The sequence below is a fragment of the Acinonyx jubatus genome, chromosome D4 (genome assembly GCF_027475565.1).
Source record: "Acinonyx jubatus isolate Ajub_Pintada_27869175 chromosome D4, VMU_Ajub_asm_v1.0, whole genome shotgun sequence".
Taxonomy (NCBI): Eukaryota; Metazoa; Chordata; class Mammalia; order Carnivora; family Felidae; genus Acinonyx; species Acinonyx jubatus.
In genome coordinates this window covers 19,838,702-19,857,272 of record NC_069391.1, presented here as the reverse complement: position 1 = coordinate 19,857,272, position 18,571 = coordinate 19,838,702, and the positions used below count along the sequence as shown (strand labels likewise).

The 18,571-nt window shown below is 55.9% G+C and overlaps 1 protein-coding gene across 6 annotated transcripts in view; it reads right to left on the bottom strand.

Moving 5' to 3' along the window:
• Positions 1–1,388: 1,388 nt before the first annotated feature.
• AKNA (AT-hook transcription factor) overlaps positions 1,389–18,571 on the bottom strand; it is a 54,934-nt gene continuing 37,751 nt past the window's right edge. For all 6 annotated transcript variants that reach the window (XM_027034914.2, XM_053204734.1, XM_027034915.2 and 3 more), the window contains 10 exons: positions 17,921–18,027; positions 17,033–17,244; positions 14,895–15,057; positions 11,731–11,907; positions 11,054–11,169; positions 10,265–10,411; positions 8,952–9,047; positions 7,493–7,609; positions 7,015–7,213; positions 1,389–2,500 (listed from right to left, as the gene is read on the bottom strand). In XM_027034914.2, coding sequence (XP_026890715.2) covers positions 2,236–2,500; positions 7,015–7,213; positions 7,493–7,609; positions 8,952–9,047; positions 10,265–10,411; positions 11,054–11,169; positions 11,731–11,907; positions 14,895–15,057; positions 17,033–17,244; positions 17,921–18,027 — 1,599 coding nt within the window. In that variant the 3' untranslated portion in view covers positions 1,389–2,235. The remainder of the gene's footprint in view (positions 2,501–7,014; positions 7,214–7,492; positions 7,610–8,951; positions 9,048–10,264; positions 10,412–11,053; positions 11,170–11,730; positions 11,908–14,894; positions 15,058–17,032; positions 17,245–17,920; positions 18,028–18,571) is intronic.

Genomic DNA, 18,571 nt, shown 5'->3' with positions numbered 1-18,571 from the left:
ATGTTCGGAGCCCTCGAGATGGGGCCACGTCCGAGGCAGGCCCTCTCCGTGGCACAGAAATACTGAGCACCTAAAGCGAGGAGTCCAGCAAGGAAGGCCAGCTCCTTCCAGACCTGATGGCTTGTGATTTATGGTCATGAGAGGGAAGCAGCACCACTTGGTGGCAGAAGACTTGGGGCCACATCGTTCAGGCAATTCCAGGAGCGAGCGGCCAAAGCCATCCAGAGCAACAGAGTCATAGTCCCGGCACCTGACGCCCGGCCCTGTGGCACCTGTGACACCACCTTCCCAAGAGCCACGCTGCACCCCGGGCACTGAGGCTGGGGACACCGCCCTGCACCCCCACCTACGCCCTTGGCTCCCCGTTCCCGTCCTTGTATCCCGGAGCAGCCTCTTGGCATCCAGGACAGGGTAGGCTCAGAGGCTCAGAACCTACAGGAAATCTTCCCTTCTCAGCTGCCATTTTCAAGTGCACTGAGAAGGGTCAGCTGAAAAATGAAGTAGAAACGGGGCCTGGTGGGCAGGGAGGAGCGTGTGGAAAGTGAGGGGGGCTGACGAGAAAGCCACGGGAAGACGTAGCAGGCATTGGGGAGAAAATCTCATGGAGGTTAGGAAGAAAAGAACAGTAAAGAAAACGGATTTTAGAGCCAGACATTGCGAGGCCGGGCAGATAGCCCGCCGGGACCTCAGTCTCTCATCAACGGAGGAGGCACATAGTGGGGGTGGTGTGTGAACCGTGAGTGCCCCGTGCTGAATATTTAGCTCAAGCATCGGTATCTTGGGGTGCCTGGGCGGCTCCATCGGTCAAGCTTCTGGCTTCGGCTCAGGTCGTGATCTCATAGTTCGTGGGTTCAAGCCCCACGTCAGGCTCTGTGCTGACAGCTCAGAGCCTGGAGCCTGCTTCACATTCTGTGTCTTCCTTGCTCCCCGCCCCTCCCCCACTCGTACTCTGTCTCTCAAAAATAAATAAACATTAAAAAAAAAAAAAGAATTGGCATCTAGCGCGCTCAGTATATGGTGGCTGGTGTTGCTGTTTGCTATTAAAAGGAGCACTGGAAGGAGAGTCTAGCCTTGTGCTTTAGGCACCAGCTGTGTGTCTGAAGGGGCTTGGCCAGACAGCCTCTCCAGTCAGAAGGGGGAGTCCAGAGACAGGCACAGGGACAAGGTATGGAGACACAGCAGCCACCAGAGGAAGGTGGGCAGAGCCTGGAAAACTGCACCCAACAAGCTCCCTGGGGAAGGGCTCCGCTTGTCATCAAATCCCCCACCCACAGAATTGGGGTTAAGAAGCCACAAGTTGACGACACACACCACAGATGTGGGCAGCTTCGGGAATGTTTTTTTTTTTTTTTCAAAGATCAATATTCATCCTTCTTCATTTGCCCAAATAACGAAAATAGATTTTTAAATGCCTCAAATATACAAATATCACTGATGCATACACATTCCAGAAAAGCTGAGGTACGCACTCTGCTACAAGGTAGGGAGCCAGAGATGGGCTGGCCTCCCGGCCGCAGACCAGGGCCCGGCAGGCAGCTTGGCCACTAGCCCAGTTCCACAGGGATCCCAGGGACAGAGCTGGGGCTCAGGGGATGAGGTACAGAGAGGGGCCAAGGTGGACAGCTTCTGGGCCCTCCCTGGGGGTGTCCCCTTCCCAGCAGGCCCACGGGAAAGTCCTCTCCGGAGAAGCTGGACGCATGTCATCCTGGGGGCCTGCCGTCTTGACGTTTCGATGGCGTCAAAGTGCCCTACTGATCCCCAGTCACCAGGAGGAAAGTGCACAGCCGTGTCCTTCCCAGAAACGCCTACGCTGGAGGGGCTGGTCACCGGTGAGGAGACAGGTTTGCACCAGAGACTCTGGCCCTATCCCTTCTCATCTGGCCTGGTAGGTTGGATCTAAGACCAGGAAAACACAGTAAAAAAAAAAAAAAAAAAAATTGTCCATCTGTATATAAAGTACATATTATTAGCCAGAGGCGGGCAGTGCAGGACCAGGAGACTCCCCGAGGCTGCCCCTGGGCAGAAGGTGGCCTCGGTCTCAGCACTTCCTTCAGGGGCCGGTCCCCCCAGAGTTCCTTCTCTTCATGCCCGGGCCAACACCCCAGGGCCAGGAGGCCTCTGGGGAGGGGTCGCCGGGGCCCGCGGGAGTGGCTCCAGCCGACTCCTGCCCTGGGGGACAGCAGCAGGCTGCCGGCCCACCTGCCCCCCATCTGTGTCTGAGTCTCCAGAGTGAAGTCAGAAGAGGCAGGAGCCCCTGAGGCTGCGGGCCTGGCGCAGGTCGGCTGACAGGGAGCGGCTCATGTGCTTGGTGGTGCAGCGGATGCTCTCAGCAGCCTGGACGGCTCGATTCAGGGCCTTGTTGAGCTCCTCCAGGTCCTCCAGGTCCAGCTGGATGGAGTGCCGGTGCCCCCGCGCCGGCCGGGAGGAGGCAGAGGGGGGCCACTCGGCGGCGGCTGGCTGGGGCGAGGAAGCTGAGGTAGGTCCCGGAGGCGCGTAGTACCTGAGGAGAGAGGGCCCGGCGTTCGTTAACCACGGACAGGGCCGGGCAGAGCACCGGGTTCAGAGTCAACCCCATGCCAGGCCCTCCAGCTGAGCCCACGGCCCCTGCTCTCTGGGTCTCAGTCTTCACCTCTCAAATGGGAATAATAAACACCTACTTTGAGGCGTGAAGGATGATAAACGGGAGTGCCCGACCTGGAACAGCGTCTCGAAAATGGTTGGTTCAGGGGGCGCCCGGGTGGCTCAGCCGGTTAAGCGTCCCGACTTCGGCTCAAGTCATGACCTCACAGTTTGTGAGTTCGAGACACACGTCGGGCTCACTGCTGTCAGCACAGAGCTCACTTCGGATCCTGTCTCCCTCTCTCTCTGTCCCTCCCCCACTCAATCTCTCTCTCTCTCTCTCAGAAAGAAATGAATACTTAAAAAAAATGGTGCAGGGGTGCCTGGGCGGCTCAGTCAGTTAAGCAACCAACCGACTCTCGATCTCAGCTCAGGTCTCGATCTCCCGGTCGTGGGATGGAGCCCGACGTCGGGCTCTGTGCTGACAGCGTGGAGCCTGCTTGGGATTCTCTCTCCCTCTCTCTCTACCCCTCCCCCACTCACACTCGCTCTTTCTCTCTCTTGCTCTCTCTCAAAATAAACTTAAAAAAAAAATGGTTAGTTCGATCTACCTATTCACTTCGTATTTATTGATCTTACAGTATGTGCCAGCCCTGCGGTTACACTGGTGAATGAGTAACATGGACCCCACTGCCTTCTTGGGGCTTCTCATCTCAGAGCCAGATCCCGGAGAGACTAGGATCACCCCCAGGCTCTGTAGCAAACCCCCTTCATCAGAGAGGTAACGTGTGGTCCCATTTGCCAAGCGTGGAGCAGCAGAGACACGTGATAATAATTAGGGTTCTGTAGGAGGCAGAGGGTCTTGTTCCACTCATCCAGGGAGCAGGTGGAAACGTGTCCTTCCCAGCCTGGCCCTGCAGGAACGTGGGGCGTCGTGTAAAGTGCTGGGAGCCATGTGATGGAGCACGGATTTCTCTAGGTAGTGAGCGCAGCACGCAGCCAGGCTCCCCAGTCCGGCGACGGGCGGGAAGAGGGGGTGGCCCCTGTGTTGTGGAATCAAGCATGTGGAGGAGACAGGGAGACAGAGAAAGGTTTTGCCCAAATGCAGCAGGGACAAGTAGAGGAGGAGTTGGCCAGAGTCTGTCACTGGCGTCTTGCTTGACACACTGTAAACTCTGGCCTCCTTCCTGACTTTCCACTTCTTCAGACCCACGTTATCGTACAGCGTGCAGGAGAAAAGGGCTCTGCTAGGACCGGAACACATATCTCTCCGAAGAAGACACACAGATGCACAATAAGCACACGAAAAGATGCTCAGCGTCATTAGCCACCAGGGAAACGCAAATAAAAACCATGTGAGATGCCACGTCAGGCGCTTGGCCACCACCGGATGACTCAAGTCAAAAGGACAGATGCTGGCCAGGAGGCGGAGAAATCAGAAGCCTCATAAGCTGCTGATGGGGACGTAAAATGGCACCACCACTTTGGAAAACCGTCTGGTGGCACCTAGCCCCGAGCTGGCATTGCATGCTGGGTACCGTGTGCCGGGCTCGGAGATACACGTTTTCTTGACCAGCACGTATCTTACTTGTTCGGTGGGTACCGCTATGCTTATGTTACAGACGAGCAAAGAGAAGTTCAGAGAAGCTAGGTGAGGCAGGAAGCCTGCCCCCAAATCCCAGCCATTCCGTGTGGATTCCCCTTTCAGGGGCTCTGTTCCCCCACCTAAAAGAGCCACCTTTAGCTACCTCCCGGGAGAGATGTGATAGGAAAATTCAGGTCGAAAGCTCTGGACGCTGCCTGGCCACTCTGCTTCTGTACACGTCAGCTCAGAGAGCGCTGGAAGGGGCGGTGCTGGACTCACACCCAGAGCTAATTAGCACCCAGTAGATGCCAGTACATATCATCTGAACCGAACCAATGGGCTTCTTGAATCCAATTCCTTCCCCCAGGGACTATCAGGTGTAATTACTGGGTTTACACACACCCCTACCGTTTAATAATTTGATGACCAGCTAGCTTGGCCTGAAAGTCACATCCCAAACACCCTCTAAGGCAGAAGCTGCAACTGTCCCCCACCTTTGTTTTGGCCCAAAACAAAACCAAAAAACCTTCCTGGCTAGAAAGCCTTTGGCGCAGGGCTTAAGGCACTCGGCCAGCAGGTGGCAGCACAGCCCCATAAACTTTCTAAAGGGCACCCTGTCATTGAGCATGCTCAGCCCTGCTGATGGCAGATGGAGAAACTTGAGGGCATCATCAGCCCAAACTCTAGCAGCATTTGAAATGCTATGCTTCCTGGCCAACTTCTATGTATTGTGGGCTTTCCGTGTATTAGTTCATGTAATCCTTACCACAACCCATTTCACAGAGGAAAGAACTGAGGCACAGAGGAGCAAAGTGACCCAGCTAAGGTTGTAGGCTACCGCCGGCCAGGTCTGTCGGGCACTACAGCTCAGGGCTCTTCTCCTTCCCTATGACCTGTCCAGGCCTGGACACAGCCACCTGGTTAGGTCTGCCCACAGGTCTGAGTCTGGAAGGATATGGGACAGCCTCCGAAGCGGAGAGGCACCCAGAGTTTCATCCTGGGTCAGCTGATTCCAGGCGAAACCTCTCCTGCCCAGTGAGTCGGGGCATAGGCAGGCATCTCCTGCTGCAGGCCTGAGCATGCAGCATGGCCTCGACGGAGCAGAATACTCCTGGAGTCGGCTGAGGGCGGCAAGAAAGCATCGTGTAGGCCAGAGTCCTTATGGGGACGGGGGCTGGGCGGCACCCTACACCTCTGCTCCCGCCGAGCGCCAGCCCCCACAGCGACCCTGGCCTCTTGCTGCGCACGACACAGGATGCTGATGGCGTGCCACTGAAGGAGGCTCCCGCCCGACTCGTTTTATATGGAGGGACACTGAGGCACCGAACTAGCCAGTGACAGTCAGGACAAGAAGACAGTCTCCTAATTTCAGGGTCCAGGGTTTTTCTCCCCCTGCACAAGCCTGTCCTGTGGCAGCCACCTTTATGCATCTTTCTTCTTTGCCAATGACCGTGCTGCGCAGTGGCACTCCCCACGGTGACGACAACGCTGCCCCCCACAACAAATTCCACAAACGTCTCACGTGCGTCTGGCCACGTGCCTCACTTCACCCTCACACAACCAACTGTACGTGGTCGAGACTACTACCCCATTTAACAGATGGGAAAATGGAGGCTCAGAGAGGAAGTAGCTTTACCAAGGCCACGGCGCCAGTAGGTGGCTGATGGAGATCTAGCAGAGCTTGGACTCTAAACGCGGAACCACTTCTGCCTCAACTGGCGTGTATTTTCTCTCTTGGCAGAGGCCATATCCAAATAGAAACAAGGCAAGTCTGAGACACGAGCACAGCCAAGAGCCAAGAGGGGCCTAAGGACACATGACGACTGAGTGTATGTGGCATTCTGGACGGGATCCTAGGCCAGAAAAAGACCTTCAGGTAAACACTGAAGAAACCCATGGGGCACTTGGGTGGCTCAGTCAACTGAGTGACTGACTTTGGCCCAGATCATGGTCTCATGGTTCAGGAGTTTGAGCCTCACATCGGGCTTGTTGCTGTCAGCATGGAACCCGCTTTAGATCCTCTGTCCCCCTCTGCCCCTTCCCCACCTGCGCTCCCTCTCAAACATAAAAATAAACCTATAAAAAAACTGAAGACACCCAAATAATCTATGGGCTTCAGTTAATAATAATGTATTCATATTGGTTCACTAACTGTGCAAAAGTATCATGTTCAAGTAAGATGTTAGTGACAGGGGAAACTGTGTGTGTGTGTGTGTGTGTGTGTGTGTGTGTGTGTGCGCGCGTGTGGGGGGGGCGGTTATATGAGAACTCTCTTTACTGTCTGCTCCATTTCTCTCTGCATCTAAAACTGTTCTGAAAAGTAAAGCATGGGGCACCTGGGTGGCTCAGGCGGTTGAACATCCAACTCTGAATTTTGGCTCGGGTCCTGATCTCCCAATTTGCGAGTTCAAGCCCCACAATTCTCTCTCTCTCCTTCTCTCTCTGCTCCTCCCTGAAGCCCCCTCAAAATGAGTAAATAAACCTAAAAAAAAATAAAGGCTATTGACAAGCAGTAGGTGTGCATTACTTACTTGCTGGAAAGACCCACAGGAAATGGGGAAGGGTTAGGGTTCTAGAGCTAGACTCCCATGAGCTTTCCCTGTGAGCTCCTAGGGGGCAGGGCCCTCTGTCAGGCTCCACTGCTGGGCACCCCGTCCCCGCCCAGGCCAAGCACTCTCCCTGGTGTGCAGGGAGCATTCAGGGTTTGTTGAGTGACTGCATGAGTGTTCTGCTTGTTCTGCACGTTATACACTGGGGCGAAACACAGGAGTGAGCGACGCCCGGGTTCTCAGCAGCCGGAGACAGATGTGAATGCGAATTGGGAAGCGAGTCAAACAGAGGCTGGGAAGGTGGGAAAGGGAGGTTCTTACACAGCGGCCGACGGGTAAGGCACGATGGGCACCGAGGAGACGTAGGCAAAGGCGGGAGGGGCCGGTGCTGGGGGCACGGCAGGCAGATACCACAGTCCAGGGAGCGGCCGGGCCGGCGACCCTGCCTGCTTGCTCCGTCGTGGGGGGCTGGAGGCTGAGCGTGAGTGTGCATTCCTCCTTGGGGCGGCGCTTTCTGTCCCTGCAAGGGGCGGGGGGCACCAGAGAGGTCAGTCTGACTGCCTGGGAAGCTCTAGAACAGGCAGAACAGGGGGCCACCCACCTCTGCCCTGTTAGAGCTGGACACTGGGCTGGCCATGCTGGCAGTGCCTCGCTTCGGGAAACAAATCCTCTGCCTGGTTTGCTCTGCCCCAGATTGGGAGAGCAGCTGCCCGAGCTAAACACCCCCTGGGGCCCCCGAACTCCCAAAAAGGAGAGCTGGGTGTCTGGCTGGGAGAAGAGAGTGAGCGTCTGTCCCTACCAGAGGTGGCTGAGTCTGGGCCATCCGTCTTTGGGGGCGTCCCGACTTGACCACACAGGGGACATCGCAGGGTATCAGTGGGAACCGGTCCCAGTGGGTCCCTGGTGACAGTACCACCTACAAGAGGAGGAAGAGGGGTCAGGAGAGGATTACGTCTGGATCAACGGGCCTGGAGCCCCCAAGCAGACCTCCGCCAACAAGCCATCACTCCCCCATTTTACAGACTGGAAAACTGAGGCTCCAAAAGGTTGAATGATATGCCAAAGTGTCAGAGTAGGAAATCGGCGGTGCTCTGTCTGAGCCCAAGCCCGGGCTCTCCCGAATGCAGCCCCTGAGCCTATAGTCATTCCTCCACACTGAGGCCCATTCTCCATGTGGGAGTGGCCCACGATGGCCCCTCAGGCACCAGGGGGTCAGTAGAGGCCTAAGGGAGCAGGAGAGGAGTGGACAACCTGGTCCTCTTCTCACACACATCCTCAACACCTCACCTGGAAGTCCTCTCACCCCCCTGGCTGAGTTATAGGCTCCCCAGCCCCACCCTGTGCTCAGATCACTGTTTTGTCATTGCTTAGCTGCAAGCTCCTTGGGGACAGGGCCCAGGGCCCAGTATGGGCAGGTGCTGAATGAATGAATGAATGAATGAATGAACAAACAGAGATGGCTGTTGAGACTTGAGCAAAGGCAAAGAAACATAATGGTGAAGAGCCAGGGTTCTGGAGCCACAAAGTCCTGGGTTCAAATGCTGCCTCTACCACTAGTGAGCTGTGTGCTCTTGGGCAAGTTATTTAACCTCTATGAGCCTCAGTTTCCTCACCTGTAAAATAGGCGTAATAATAAAATGGGCAAAACCCATTTCATGGGGTTGTGAAGATTCATGTTTGTAAAACCCTTAGCATGATGCGCTGTTTCTAGTGGGGGCTTAATCAATGACAGCTCCATTGTTATCATCATCATTGCTTGAAAGGGCTTTAGGGACCATCTCCAATGCTTTCATTACAGTTGTGAAGTCTGAGGCTCAGAGAAGTCAAGGAACTTGCCTAAGATCACACAGCAAGTCAGTAGCAAAACTGGGACTAGAACCCAGTATCCATATTCTCTGGCCACTGCTGTCCCCACGACTCTTCCCTGTTGGGTGTGGTGGAAGGAGGCAGAGGGGAAGGCAGATGGAGGGGAGATGGGACATAATCATCACCACCTGGCCCCACCCCTCTTATCAGGAACTTAAGCCATGCCCAATGTTAACCCATGTCATAGTCAAGGATGGCTTCAGGCAGCAGTACCTGGCGCAACAGGTGTGAAAGCAGGACCCCCTGGGAGGGCTGAGAAGTGCCCCCAAACCCTCCCTTGTCGTACCTTGACCCGCCACCGAGCTCGGGCAGGCCCACGTCCTGCACCCTCTCCTACAGGGACAAGCCGCAGCCTCTGTGCACTGACCACCTCTCCAGGTACCACCCCTCACCTGAGTCCTGGGTCCTAGCAGGTCGGCAGTGGGGACAGGAGATTGTGCCACCGCCTCTTGGGACAGTCTTGGGGGTGGGAACGTGGTACTCCTGGCCTAGGGAAGAAACCAGACAGTCAGCTCTTTGCATGTCTGGAGAACTGGGGAGGATTGGGGACTACCTGTCTCCTCTTGCTGACATCCAGAAGCAATCAACAAACCCAAGCTCATTTAGACCGGCAGGCAGGCCACCAGGAAGCATGTTGAGCAGTGACAAAGACACTACTGCCCCAGATCCCCGCTTGCTGGGTGAGACTGGAATGGCCTGGGCATAGGGTCGGCTGTGTTCTCCCTGTGCTCCGAGAGGCTGTGAGATGGGGACACTCACACACGGACTTCATAGGCTTATTGGAAGGACTGAGTGGGGCCGTGTCCATGAGGTGCCCTGCCGGCACCTGGCAGGTGTAACGTGTTCAAGGTTATCAGAAAGGTGGACAGATGCTCGGGTCTTCACCTAGACCTGTCCTCTCCCGCTTTGTCCTTCCCGGAGTCTCAAATGGGACGTTCAGAATGTTGCCCGACTGCTTATCTTTTTTCTCCCCTGTGCCACGCAGGGGTTCCACTTCCTATTCTGTGTGTGTTGCCTTGGGCCGCGCCCCCACCCCTCCACGGACCGGCGGCCACTCCCACGTCTAACTGCTCGGCTCTGTCTGCTCCATCGGGGTAGACACGCAATTCTCATTTCCCGCCTTGTCTCCTGCATTCAGCCATACGGATCCGAGGTTCACTGCCCTCCCTCCCAGGGTGGTAGGGATGAGAGCCACGTCTACAACTTACTTAGTATAATTTACACGCTTACTATAACTGCTTGTTACTGTCTGCTATGTGGTCGGATTCATGAAAGTTGGAGCCATATCCACATCTGTTTTAATGCGAAGCACCCTGAAATCCTACTATGTGTCATCTGAAGGCCTACTGTGTGCTGGGCGCCTAGTTCATGGGACCCTGCGGCACCCTGGAGGATCAGAGCTGAGTGTAGGCCAAGGGTAACGGATTTGGCACCCACTCTGCAAACAGCGGGTGTTTCATAAACCTCTTTATGACTGACCGGCTAACGGGCCTTCCCCAGAACCAAGCGTGGGCTCTCACGCAGGGGAGGCATCAGAAACTGCTGGATGAACGAACGAACACGCCAAGGTTCAGAGAGGCGGTACGCCCTGGTGCCTCCCGTATCACGGAATTTGCCGAAAATGACGTCAACGGCCCATGGTGAAATGGGGAAGGCATCATGACTGAGCAGTCCTCCCTGGGGGCTGGGCCACCCCCCGGCCCACCTGTGTACTGGCCCCGGAAGGTGACCCTGTCTGGCCTCTTGGTGCCGCCCGCTCTTTTCATTCCATCCCGAGCTGCCTGCGCACTGTCCTCAGAGGTCCGGCTCTTCTCAGAGAACAGCTGGGGGGAGGTGGGCTCGGATCCGGAACCTGAGGTGGAAAAAGAGGAGCGTCAAAGGGGGTGGGGGGCCCACACGGCTCAGGGAGTGGGCGGATGAGAAGTTCAGGCTCTGGGGCAGAGCGTGGGTTTTAATCCTTGGTAATATCAGCCGACACACGTGGAAACCTGACCTCGTGCTAAGCGCTGGTCTAGACCGGCCGCGTCCGCGGTACGCGCACCCTCGCGGCCATCCCAGGAGGCCGGTCCTATTACTGCTGCACAATTAGCTGTCCCTCTAACCACACAGAGCAGGTAAACAACCTGGCCAAGGTCACCTGGCTGGGAAGGGGTGAGGTGGGCTGAACCCTTCTCCTCCTCCTCCAGGCGATTCTCCTGCACTTTCGGGCTTTGGTGTCTATACCTGCGGAGTGTGGGTAAATGTGACCCACCTTGTGGTGAAGACTGACGTCAGATACACACGACGCCCTGACAGAAACCCTGGCATGTCGTAGGCGTGTGATATACAGTGGCCGACACTGGAAGCGGTCTTCAGGGCCCTGCCGCGCCAAAACGGACGCACAAAACCTCCTCCAAGTTTCTTCCCAGGCTGTGGTGCTGGTCCCTGGCCACTGAGCTAACCCGCCCAGAAATCTGCAGGCTCCAGCAGTCAGGGCGGGCAGGTGGTCACTTACTCAGGGACAGCTGGGGCACCTCCCGAGGCACCGAGGAAGACCTGGCTCGCCGCCTTCCTGCGGGGTCAGCTTGCTCTGCACCTGCAGGCTCACCAGACAGTCTCTCTGTGGATTTGCTAGCAAAGAGGAGAGACAGATGATGTCGCTGGAGGAGGTTTGATGCAGCCCTTAAGGATGATCAGCAAGAAAGCCAACCCAGGGAAAGGCTTATAGCAGAGGAGGAAAGCAGGAAAGTCAAAACCAAAGACTCTGGGAGTCAGACCCCCAGAAAGCAGCTCTGAGCCTCTCTGACCCTCAGTTTCCCCATCTGTCAAGTGGGGATAATGACAGCAATTACCTCAGAGGGTTATGGGAAGGATTAGTGAGACGATGTCCGTAAAAACCTGAACCTCGGTGCCCTCCCATAGAAACACTTGGAAACACCCAGCTGATTTTAGAAGTCATCCTCAGTGAATCGCTAAGGGGTGAGCGGGCGGACATCCTGGAAATATTTAGCTCTTCACTTGGGTGATGAGTTCAGGTTATGCAGTAGATATTATTTTATGCATCAAATGTTACATAGGAAAAAGGTGTAAGAGTTGGAGAGGGGTGTGAGTTCACACATCTGGAGAGACCCAGGGGCAGCCAAGTCTGCCACGCCACTGGGGCACAAGGGCAGGCGTTTTGGGGTCACCCACCTGCCATAGTGGGAGCCCCAGGCGGCTGAGGAATCCGTTGGCCGGGCCCGGGCCTGGGCGGGGCGGTTGAAGGTGGAGGCCGGGCACACCAGGCTGCCCTGGGGTGGCTGATGCAGGCTGTCCTCCAGCCGCAGGCGGAGCAGAGACACCTCCTCTTGTAGCTCTCGGATGGCCTGGCTGGGGTGGGGGGAGGGGACAGAAACAAAGAGTGGATGTGCAAGGTGCGGAGCCCCAGCCACCCGCACGCACAGCGCCGCCTGGATGCCCAGGTCTCGTCCCTTTGCGCCAGGCACGGGCCCAACTCTGCTGTCCGCGGATTCTGGAAATTCCTTGTATGTCCACTTTTCTTGCTGCCCATCTCGACACCTCTGAGCTCGTGCCCCTGCACATTGGGTGCGCAAAGCACAACTTCGAGGGTTATCTTGCCTAACAGGCAGGGTCTCTGAGTAGCTGTTCTGAACACCGGGGACTCACTGTCAAGGTGGAGTGGAAGATGCAGAATAAAAAGGGCACGAGCTGAAGGTCCACTTTAGAATCTGAATTCTGACCCCCTTGGGCTGCCCCCCCCCTTCTTCTACCTCTGTCTAGAAATGGTAAACTGACAGTCCAGGTCTGGTTTCTTCCCCTCCCTTATTATTCAGCCCATCCTTCCTGGCTCCCCCTAAACATTTTCTACGTGGTCCAAGCCCTGTCTGTCTGCGGTAGCAGAAGATGCTTGTCTGTCTGTCTCCCCAACCAGACGGTGGGCAGGCCTCCCCCCCTCACAATCCCTGAGAACCTCACACCTCATAGATCCTCACGGAATGTTCCTGAACTGGACTCAAGGCCCCAAGAGGGGGCAGAGTGAAGGTGTGCGCGAGCAGAGAGGACAAGGGGACATCACGGTGCTTCCTATCACCGCCTATGAGCAGGCTCCAAGGGCAGGGCCCTATCTGCAAGGCTGCTTGTCATCCCTGGGGAGCCCCCAAATACAGCCTAGCCTCTTACAGGCGAGGTATCTCAATGAGCCCCCAGCTTCTATGGAGTAAGTCCTGTCTGCATTGCTCTCCAACCAGCCCCTGAACATCCAGAGTCTCATTCTGAAGCATCACGGCATCGTGTCGCTGGCATTACAGCAACGATCCTCCCCCACAACCCTGACAACCCCATACATGAACCCCCTACACACGGGGCGTCAGAGTCTGGGCTCGGCATGGCCCAGGCTGGTGCAGGCTCTTCATCTACTCCTGGGCGGGGCTCCCCTCAGGGTGACTTCTCGCTTGGTGGCCCGGACTTGTGGGTGAGTGTCTCCAGATGCCACATCCAGCTCTCAGAGTGTGCCAGAGGGAGCGGAGACCTCTCTGGTTACGCTCCGGCACCGTGTGCGTCCAGGGCAGCCGGGTCTCCTGGCAACCCCCCCGGGAGACGTTTGTTAGGGTCTCCAAGGCAAAGCGTGAGCATGCTGTTGGCAGGACGGCGGGAGCTCGCGTCACCAGTTAACCCCCGCGTGCACAACTGGGAGGCAACACCGCCTCCGTGTCCCAGGCCGAAGGCGGCCGAGTGAGGGCCTGAGACTTGGAAAACCCACTTGGGTGTCTCTTGTCCTCTCTGCTTCCATCAGGATCTCAGTCTTCCTGACTTAAGTTTTTAGTGGCTGAGGGCCAGCTGGCACTCAAAAAGCCCATCTTTTCCCGCAAACGTTTCCCCTCCCGAGTTCCCCATCTCTGTATCAGCGTCCAACTGGCTGGCCGGCCAGAAGTCTGAGTCATTCGAGACCCTTCTCCCTCCCTGAACACCCCCCAAAAGTTAACCAGCTCCCGGGTCCTGTGGGCCCAATGCCCAGACCCAGGTCCTGTGAGTCTCTTCTCCAATGTACCCCCCTTCCCTCCGACTGGCCCCATCCTGTCTGTCCTGGGTGAGGCAGCCCTCCTGGCAAACTTCCCGCCTCGCCTTGTTCTCACCCTGCTAGTGGCCAGAGAGCTCTTTCTAAAATGTGAACCCGACCTCAGCACTCCCGTTTAAACTCCCCTTCATCCGCCCTCAGCTGTGTCTGTATGCATTTGCGAATCTTCAGTGAATCATTTCTCTGAGCAGAGCCAGCATCCAGATGTCTAACTATGGTGTTCGAGGCCCTCCAAGACCTCGAACCCTGTGTCTCCTGGTCTACCTCTCCACTGCTCAACCCCACCGCCACATTCACACCTCGGGATCCAGCTGAAACGAACCTTTGGCCCTGCAAAGGTGACGGGAGCTCTCTCCCCTCCAGGCCTTTGCACCTGCCGTTTCCCCTGCTGGGAACACTGTTCCATCTCTCTTCCTTCAGGTCTCAGCTGAGATACCACTTCCTCCCAGAAGCCCTCCCTGAAGCTTCTCACTGGGCCAGATGTCCCTTCTCTGTGTTCCCACAGTCCTTGGAGCCTCTGCCACCACTGTACTCCTACTGGGGAGTGTGACCATCGGCTTCTTCATTCATCCTACAAGACGGTGAGCCTAACCAGGCCAAGGACGGTCTTGTCCGCTATTGTGTTACCAGGACCTCACATATCATCGACAAGTAAGCCTGGAATTCCTATGCTGGTGTCACCGGAGACAGCAGGAGTACACACACTAAGTCAGGCCTGGAAGCTGAGTACCAGCCCCGGACCCGCCTTTGCACATAGCGACAGTCCCGTGATGGCACAGGCCAGGAGGCCCCTGATGCATTCCTGCAAAGCAGCCTTCCCTGTGCACGTGGGGACAGACACCCCAACCCGACAAAGGCATGTGATTGATTACTGGCCAAAAGCAACTCAAAGGAGAGGGAAGAGGGCTCACGGGCTACTTTCCCATTTCTGTTCAACCAAGCAAGGAACAACTTTCTTAGCAGAGCAACTGTTCATACAATGAAAGCATCCACTGCTGAAAATATATCCCTGGGAAGCGCAGACCTGTCTTGGGAGAGAAATGCTGGGGGGTGGGGAGTGAGGTCTCAGCACCAAAAAGGTGAGCCTCCCAGTCGTTGCCCACTGGCCGGACAGGTGTCCTCAAAGTCCACATCCGTGAGGCCCCACGGAGTGGCCCTGAGCCCAGAAACAGGCCACCGGGGTCCATCGGGCCCCAGCACAGCCACCACTGGATGCAATAGCTGAGCTAGCCCCCGCCTCCCTCGGGCATCGCTCTCCCGTCTCTGTGATGGCCCGACTTACTCTCGCCCTGTCCTGGTGAGGAGGAGGGTGTGGGTGCTCTCTGCCGGTCCATGGGACACAGTGGCAGCTGCAGAAGCCGAGGTCGGGGGTGGGCGGATTGTCGTGCTACGGGCGAGCTGCTCAGAAATCGGCTGTCGCCCCTCCGACTCTGAGCCAGGCACCGCTAAGGAGGCAGAGAGAGACCAAGGTGAGTTCGCCTGGAGAGGATCCCTGCAGTGCGCATGTCCGGGAGCAGAAGCATACGGGCACAGAGGCAGTGCCAGCTGAGGTCATAATTGAAGTTCTCAAAGAGGTCACTGGCCCACTGACCTCAGAACCAGAAGATGTGGTTCTTGCTGGGAGCTTGGCCGTGCAAAGCTGGGCCTGCAGAGCTGTTCCTACCCAGATTCCACCCCCCACCCCATCCACCATTTCAGCACCACGTCTGAGTCTGCGGGCACCTCCCCCTGTGAAGAGCTCATTGCCCCTTCACATGGACACCACCCCCCCACCCCGCCCAGCCTCGGCCGCGCATCACCACGTTCTGGGACTGGCTCCAGAGCCCCCCACCTCCCGCTAAGATTATCGTCACGGCTTTGCCTCTGTGCATTTTCCTGGGGAGAGTGTTCAAAACTTTAGCCTTTCAAAGGGATGGGTGGCCACGGGTTAAAAACCACTGACCTGGCCCACACGTTAAAAACAAGGTGCCCCCGAGGGGCGCCTGGGTGGCTCAGTCGGTTAAGCGTCCGACTTCAGCTCAGGTAATGATCTCACGGTCTGTGAGTTCGAGCCCCGCATCGGGCTCTGTGCCGACAGCTCAGAGCCTGGAGCCCGTTTCAGATTCTGTGTCTCCCTCTCTCTCTGCCCCTCCCCTGTTCATGCTCTGTCTCTCTCTGTCTCAAAAATAAATAAACGTTAAAAACAATAAAAAAAAAAAAAACAACAAGGTGCCCTTGGAACCCTACTCAATAATACAGAAAGGAACCGACTGTCAATACAGGGAACAACCCAGACGAATTTCCAGAGATACAGGGAGTGAAGAAGCCAATTCCAAGTGCATACATATGATCCCATTTATAGAATGTTCTTGGAATGACAAAATCGGGGCAATGGTGGCCACCTGAGAGACCATCAGGAGTTCAGAAGGCAGTGGACGTGAGGTGTCCACTAAGGGGTGACATGCCATTAATCTGCACCATGGCTTTGCAGGATGTTCTCATTGGGGGAAACTGGCTGAAGGGTACATAGGATCTCCCTGGATTATATATCACTACAACATGTGAATCCATAACTAACTGAACTTTTAATTAAGGTTTAACTTTCCAAGTTTTAAATGACAAGCCTTGGAAAGAGGCAAAGCCAATCTGAGGTGTAGAAGCCAGTGCAGGGGTCACTTTGAGAGGGTGGGAATGACTGGAAGGAGCTTAGGGGAGCGTCTGAGGTCCTGATCATGCTGAGTTTCTTGGTCTGTGTTCATTTTGTGAAAAATCCATCAATTTACGTTCTTTCCTGTATGTTTACTTCACTGAAAGGTTCACATGCATTTTTTTAAAGGTAAAAAACTGAAATCACAGAATGCATAGACGTGGAAAGTGTTCATGACAGCGCTTGGGGGGGGAAAAAGAGTTATGAAGCGCTCACATATAATATGATCCCATTTTTGCTTTAAGTGCACCTGAATAAACATGTACACATTGGTATAGAAAACAATTCACAGGTTTGACGCCAAAATGTAGCAGTGATGGTTCCGGGCATATTTTTTCCTCTCTTCCGCTCTGTCTACCCTATCTGTAGTTGCAAATTTTCCCACAGTGAACCCGCATGATATTTTGTATCCTAAAAGGTAATGTAGGGGCGCCTGGGTAGCTCAGTCGGTTAAGCGTCCGACTTCAGCTCAGGTCATGACCTCACGGTCCGTGAGTTCGAGCCCCGCATTGGGCTCTGTGCTGACAGCTCAGAGCCTGGAGCCTGTTTCGGATTCTGTGTCTCCCTCTCTCTCTGACCCTCCCCCATTCATGCTCTGTCTCTCTCTGTGTCAAAAATAAATAAACGAAAAAAAAAAAAGGGTAATGTAACACAAGGTTTTCGTTGCTTTGATTTTTCAATAGGTGCCATCCGGCTACTCCCAGGTTCTGGCCAACAGAGATACACCCACTCACCCATCTCGGCCACCAGTGCCCGCTCCCGGCGGAAACTGGGTGCCCTCTGCTGCAGAGGACTGTCCCGGCCAGAGGGTCGCCTCTGGGCTCTGCTCCTGGGTGTGCTGGGCTCCACAGATCTTCTGGGGACTGGAGGACCCCTGGTCTGGGGATGGGAAACTGCGTCCCGGGGCTCAGATGCAGTGAAGGGCTGGGCCAATGTTCCTGCAGTGCTGAGGGACCGTGGCAGGAGAGACATGTTGAGATCGCCCGGGCCTCCGAGCCCCTCCACATTCTAAGCCAATGAGCTCCTGACCTCTGGGACTTGGCACCCGGGGCAGTACGGTGTTTCTGAGGATGTGCCCCCGTTACACGTGCATTTGTGTATCGAGCCGTCCACCTGCCTACCCGCAGGGGCAAAATTATAAAGCTCAATTTAATTTTTAGAAAATATACAGAGAAATGGAATTTCTAATCCTTTCTTCCCATGTAGCCACAGGGAGCCAGGCAGGCCTCCTGGAGGTGGCAGGCGGGGGGGACTGCACCCAGCTTTGGAGGCTGTTGCTCTACATGGTGGCTCATTACTCCACCCCTCACCGAGTGCCCTCCTCCACCCTTGCTTTGGGGTTCTAGCCCAGTCTCTTCTCAGGGAGTCGCCCTGATTGCCCTTTACCCTTGTCTTCTGTTCCCCTCCCGCTACCCACTCTGTAGATCTTCATTTACCATTCAGTCATTGATTTGCTCAACAGATACTTATTCCCCAGTCTGTCGCTGGTTGGTGGAGTGGGGGATGAGGGGAGGGCTCTGAGAATGCCCAGGTCATCTGCCCCTGTTCTAGGCTCACGGCACTTATTCCCAGGTTACCCCTCTGCACACAAAGCCGATGGGGAAGGCGGGGTCCCGGAGTACCTGATGTGGGAAAACCGGTGCTCTGGCGTTTGGGTGAGGGGCGACACTCTACTGGTTTCTGAGCCCACGAAACCACTGTCTGTCTCAGGGGATGCCATCCAGGGCTCCTGAAAGAGGCAGTGTCCCTTTAAGTCTGAGGAGTGTGCCTAAGGCACACTGGGAAGGTCTTCCCGATCCTGGCCTGGACCTCACATTCCAGAAGCTCACAGGCCTGGAGGCTGGCCCAGCTCCTGGCGGCCAGGCCTGCGGTGTGAGAGTCCTCAGGCACTCGGGACCAGCACCAGGCCAACAGCAGGGACTCTCCATGTCCCGGGAGGACCCTGAACAAGTCCTGCTTCCCTGAGGAGTTGGGGAGGCCCTGGAGACAGACACTGTAGCAGATTTCCGGAGCTGAGGAAGGAGGGGAGGAGAGGGAGAAAGCCGTCTCACTGTGGGGATGGGATTCACATTTTCCACATGTCTTCCAGCTTGGGCCTGGAATGCCATGGTCCTGTCTGACGGCAGAAAAGCCCGGGCCCAATGAATCAGGAAGATAAAATTCATCAAATGTGCACACCTCCTCAACACTGGGTCTAACGAAAGGTGCAAAGAACACAAACAGGCGACCCAGGTGCCTGCCCTCAATGAGTTCGTGGTCTAGTGCAGATTGCT